This window comes from Austrofundulus limnaeus, unplaced genomic scaffold (genome assembly GCF_001266775.1).
Source record: "Austrofundulus limnaeus strain Quisiro unplaced genomic scaffold, Austrofundulus_limnaeus-1.0 Scaffold32, whole genome shotgun sequence".
NCBI classification, from domain to species: Eukaryota; Metazoa; Chordata; class Actinopteri; order Cyprinodontiformes; family Rivulidae; genus Austrofundulus; species Austrofundulus limnaeus.
The window spans coordinates 471,797-477,835 of NW_013952434.1; the positions used below are offsets into that span (position 1 = coordinate 471,797).

General features: G+C 39.6%; 1 protein-coding gene across 1 annotated transcript in view; it reads right to left on the bottom strand.

The window, feature by feature from the left end:
- gabbr2 (gamma-aminobutyric acid (GABA) B receptor, 2) overlaps positions 1–6,039 on the bottom strand; it is a 208,860-nt gene that overhangs the window by 6,724 nt on the left and 196,097 nt on the right. Inside the window, exons 15-17 of the mRNA XM_014005665.1 lie at positions 4,698–4,922; positions 4,436–4,618; positions 3,166–3,295 (exon numbers count right to left, since the gene is read on the bottom strand). Of these exons, the coding sequence (XP_013861119.1) occupies positions 3,166–3,295; positions 4,436–4,618; positions 4,698–4,922 (538 nt within the window). The remainder of the gene's footprint in view (positions 1–3,165; positions 3,296–4,435; positions 4,619–4,697; positions 4,923–6,039) is intronic.

Genomic DNA, 6,039 nt, shown 5'->3' on the forward strand with positions numbered 1-6,039 from the left:
GAACAGGACGGGACAGGAGCAGAAGGAGGTTCTTAAAAAGACAGAGGCCAAATTTCAAGGCGTTTAGAAGAGGAAGTGATGAGAAGATGTTTATTTTCTATTTAAACATAGAAACAGCATTTTAATAACAACTAAAGGTAACATAGATATTTTATTATAGTATAGTATTTAAATATATGCCTGAGAAACACATAATATTGGCCCTTTAATGAAACCCTTATACTTTGTGACTGATAAAAAGTTAAAGTTTAGTGAATGATGTCATTCTGATGCACGTTTCCAGGGAATAGAAGTGTTAGTTTTAATATCTTCGTTTTATTTAAAAAGTCAAACAGCAGCTGTCATTGTCATCATAGCAGCTGGTTGTCAAAAGGAAAAAAAAGGCCAAATGTGAAAACCACAAAGGAAAATCCCAGGCGTTTGAAAAATATGTAATATATATTTGTCATCTGACTGTGCACTTGTCAGTTTCCTTTACCAATCCCAGATAAGAGATGTTTAAAGTGCAGACAAAAGCCCTGACTTGGTTATCTGAACCTGCACGTGAGGAGCAGTGGAATGCCACTTCCTGCCCCACAAGTGTCCCAGATTTCTCAGGACTTTCTGACCTGATTTCCTGCAGCCAGAACTTCATGCCCACATTGGACATCTGGACTTGCTGAACTACTTTAGTGCTGTTGGGCCGGATACAGACTGTGTTTGTGTAATAAAACATTACTGAGGAAAGTTGTTGTTTTAGAGCAGGGGTGTCAAACTCCTGTCCTCGAGGGCCGCTATCCTGCATGTTTTAGAGGTTTTCTTGCTCCAACACACCTGATTTTGATCGCTGGGTGATTAACAGGCTTCTGCCCAATTTGAAGAGTTAATTCAGTCACTGAATCAGGTGTGTTGGAGCTGGAAAACCTCTAAAACATGCAGGATAGTGGCCCTCGAGGACTGGAGTTTGACACCCCTGTTTTAGAGTTTTGTGTCATATCCTATGATCACAGGGCTGAGACTTTCTGCAGCTTTAATCAGCATCTCAGCATTTTTTAATCTCATGGGGCTTTTTTTTATTTGAGCCATGCTAATGTTTTATTTTGCTCTTTTATTAAAGCATTCAAATACATCAAGGTGGCAAAATATCTCAGCAGCTTTCAAATTAAAGTGGGACTTATAGATCTAAAGTTTGAAAAAGAAAACATATGTATTATACTTTTTATTATACTTAAGTAGAACTATTTTAAAATAATTTAGCTAATGATGATCCTTCTAAATGAACTCATTTTTTCACTTGATACAGTTTCAAGATTCATAATCCTTCTAAAACAAACTGCTTTGCTTCCACTCTAACTTAATTTTCACTGCGATGTACCGAGGCTAAAATCAGGCCACGGCTCGCAAACTGTCAGACAACCACACCTAATCTGTCATCAGCTGGTCTTCTCCAGCATCACCAAGTGCTTGCATATATTCAAGAAGACAGTTGGAGAGCGAGAGAGGTGTAGCGCTGCCTCTAACCCGTTGTGAGTGAGCGTAATCACTGTTGACACACAGTTCTTGTCTTATAACAACCACTCATTCACAGCCGCCAACATATTTAGACCAACTCCATTATGAATCCATATGACTACAGCGAGGAGGCAGGGATGATGCAGAAACAGAGCGGTGCTGGAAAAAAGTTTACAATTTATTAAGGGACGCTTCAAACTGGATTTTATTGCCAAACTGTGTCACAATGAGCTCTTTGGATGTATTTACCAAAGGTCATGTTACCCTGTCAGTAATGGCAACTTATTAGATTAGGATTTTATTTTTATTGCATTTTGCTAAAAAGCAATATTTTTGCATGTTTATTACCAAAATATATCATAAATGACATGATTTGTAGTTAAACCTGCAGGAAGTAATCACTTGAAGACATCTACAACTGATTAACTTTTGGAGCCGACTCCTATCAAGATGGCCGTCGCAGCTAATCAAGTTTAACAAACAGAATTAGCTACAATTGTCCCTTTTAGAGACATTGAGCTAAGATTAGATGGGGTAGTAGCTGAAAGTTATTCACTAATCATATTCTAAGCATAACATCTTATATTTTGTTACATTTTGCGTAATATTTACAAAGTTTGACCAAAACAGCTGCAGCTTTACTGCTCAATGATCTTGGCCTAAATCTAAATTTGGCAGTTAGCTGATGAAAACACGTAAACATATGGAAAATGTGAGAATGTGTTAGATGAAATTATCTTCTTGTAGCATTTATTTTACTCTCACTGTTTTAGCTTTTAAAAATAGAAAATGCAACACAAAATCGATGCACGTTTTACTGCCACATAAAAGACAATGAGAACAAATGAATGACGAACAGAATTATCTGCAGACTTTTAAGTTGGGTTTCCTTAAACAATAAAAATAAATTGGAGGTCATAAATTATCATAGATGGAAGCCCCCAGATTAATTACCTACTAATTACGACAATCCACTTAAGTCCCACACTGACATTGTCGCTGTTACCAAAACACAACAGCACAATTATATTTCATATCCAGGAATCATCTAATAAATGGAAACAGAACTACTCTGTGGGTTATAACTGGAGGGTGCCTCATGTAGAAAAAACCCCCCCATCAAGCTAAAAATATGTCTACGTACTCACTGACCCCCATCCGTTCATTGTGAAACAAAAGGTTCACACAGATGAGGAATCTCTTGGAGAATTCCAACAGGCGCTGCTCTTAGTTCACGGCGCGAGCACAGCTGTGCTGCTCTTCACCTTCCCAAACTCAGACAGATCCATCAAACGCTCATGAGAGCAGCTTTGTGCTGGCGTGTGCATCAGACAAGCTGAATCTGGCTGCAGTTCATCACCTTCATTCTGAGTCMGTTAAAACGGTGTCTAATGCAGAGCGATGCTGCTGGGCTGTAATGATTCACTGATTCGATTTGAAGCAGCAGATTTCATGATGTCAAAGATGTAGTTACTTTAAACAGCCTGGACAGACGATACGAGATCTCGCTGCTGAAAAGAGAATGTGACGCACTGAAGGCTCACCTTATGTACTCCCTAACCATAATATCTATGGTTGCTTTACCCTGGACTCTTACATCTGCTAACTTTTTGTTTTGATATTCCAGGATTTCCTGTTAAATAAGAAACAAGACACTTTTTTTCAGTTTCTTACCTTTCCCATCTGTGAAGTTGCGTATGCTGAGGATGTTATTGGCATCTGGGTAATGGTTCTGTTTAATGTAGGGAGTTTTCTCTGGGGTGTCCTGCAGCTGCATGGTCACTTCCTCCAGCTCCTTGTCCAACTTTGAAGAAAGAAAAAAAAATTGAGAACCCCTGCAAACATGTTCTGACATTTTGAAGAGTCCTTTACAAATCCCTTCACCAACATGACTCCAACAATCCCTCCCAGTAAGATACTACTCTTAGCTTTTTCATGTATAAAGCATTACATCTCTGTCACTTTGTAGCTTTGAGGCATAACAGCTGTAGGTTGACTTCAACCTTCGATGTCACCCCAGGTCTTGTTGGTCCCTACATCTTAACCTGGCTTCTCTATGTTTATTGATTTCTTCTTGTTGTGGTGGAGTCTGGCCCCTAATCAGCCTAGCTATTTGTACCGCCCTCAAACCTTCACTCAGCACCAGCCCATAAACACTACTAAAGCCAGTGCAGACCATTATTCACGCAAACCGTCCCTGATCTAATTCCGTTTCTCGGTGCCTCAGATTTCACAGACCCGTCTGCCTGCCACCACTCGTCTGAGCGCTTTGACTCTCCGGTCCATTCTCTGGTCTCTCTGCTCCCGCTCCCACACTAAATTACCCGGTTTGTCAATAAACTCTGAGATCTGATCTGTCTGCCTCCAAGTCTGCATTTGGCTTCCATACACCGAATCTATGACAAAGACTGCTGCCGGGAAAGCCATCATAAGTTTCTAGTGTCCTCTAAAAGTGTCTCATTTGCCACAATCAAACAAAGGGAAGCAGCAGAAATTCACCCCTCAGACATTTAACAAAGAGCCGAGGTGACTGCTGGGGGGACAACTTTTTTTTCTTTCCTTGTCTCCAAATGTCACTCAGGGTAACGGAACATTTATACTGACATTTTATAAAATACATCAATAAGAGTGCACAGCATAGAATATCAGCCTCTTAAAGAGTCCAAATCTGCTTTTAACAATTACCTTACTGAGATGCAACAAAATGACAGAAAATCACTGATGAAAATTTGAAAATTGACTGACTGCAAGAGAGCTATTACTTTTACTGTTTAATAGCGATAACGGCTTTGCTCTTTCTTCTTTCTTTTTTTAAAACTTGTGATTAATTGTTGTCTTTTATTAAATCACCTTTATCATGTCTTTTGTCCATTACAGCAATAAAAAGCTTTTACTGACAGCCGCTGTCCTGACACGTGTGACATTTTCTGAAGAAGGCTCTGACCTCAGTTATCCTCATGCGAAGGCGGTGGTTGTCAGTTTGAAGACCATCCAGTCTGGAAGTGTTGGCCTGGTTGACGCTGGTGACTGAGGTGGAGGTCTTGGAGTCTTCCTTCTTCTGATTTTGCGTGAACTTTAACCTTCGGTTCTGGGTGGCTGCGTCTGGGTTTGTTCTCATGGTGATTAGCTGCAAGGAGGGTTTTATGAACTTTCTGGTGATATTTAAGGGCTCAGCACACACAGCATTAGTTTATCCAAATACTGACCTTGGGAACAAAGACCAGACAGAGGGTGATGGTGCTACAAAAGATGATCACCAGAGCTACAATGCAGAACTGGACATTGGGCTGATCTCTGGTTAAAAAAGACACTGCAGCACCAATAATGCACATGATGCCAACATTGTACACACTCATCCCGATGTATTTGCTGTCGTTGAGAGCAGGAATGCTCACGTTCCTGGTCTCCCAGGCCAGGAAACAACCAAACAACTGTCAGGAACAAGAGAAAATAGAAACCAAGTTTAACAGTCATGTTAAAGGAGCATTTGTCGAAGCCTGAAAATGCTTAAGAGAAAAACAAAATAAACTTAAAAGGACATGTTTAAAACATAGTTATGTGCTTGTATATTCTTGTGAGAGTGAGCTGTTTGTGAAACAGAGCTGCAATAACAGCCAGATGGATAATTTACCAAGTGTGGTTTAAAAAGGCCTGCCTACTTAAAAGTGTAAATGAAAAGCAGATGGATTTAAAAGTTATTCCTTATAACTTGTGCCGATCAGGTTTGTAAGCATGAAAAATCATCCAGTTTGTCTTTTTTGGTCTTGTATTGTTATTGTAAAACCGCAGATTTACACTGTGTCTGCTTCGTTCTGCTCCACTGCAGCACAAACTCCGCAGAAAAAAGGACCCTTTATAGTCAGTGAGAGCATTTACATTACAACCGCAGGGCGGCGGCGAGTGTGCGGCAAAATTAGACTCTATTCTATTATTGCCGGACAAAGATCACACTGTCAGGAAAATGAATGAGCAAAGCTATTTTTTTCAAATTAATTCCCCAAAAACATTTTATAGCAGCACTGAGCCGCACGCAGTGTAAATTTGCGGTAAGCATCAATTATTAAATGGCAGTGGGGAAAAAAATCTCCTGCTGTGCCTTTTCGATGACAGCGCTTATGTTCCTCTCCCATTTTAAGTTGCTGTGTTTGGCAGTCCCCTGAAACTTGGCTGTTTATTTTAACCAAACTCTTTGTAGAGAGACTTAAAAAAAGAGGGCAGGAGAACACAACCTTGTGGTATTCCAGTATTGATGGTTTGAATGTCTGTGTGTTTTCCAAGCTGCACTTGCTGATTTTTGCTGCTCAAGGGGTCAGTGACCAGGTACAGCAGTGTTTACGGAACAATTACAATAATTATCACTAATTATTATAGATGAATTGGTATAGATGAACTCGCATATCATCAAAACTAGTGACATCTGAACTTTATGATGCAAACTAAAGCAGTTATATAATAATTTACATTAAGTGCTTTTAAAATGTACAACAAAATATTTTCTTTGTCTCTGCTTCATGAGATTACCAAGTATTTAACTCCACTCTGATCAAC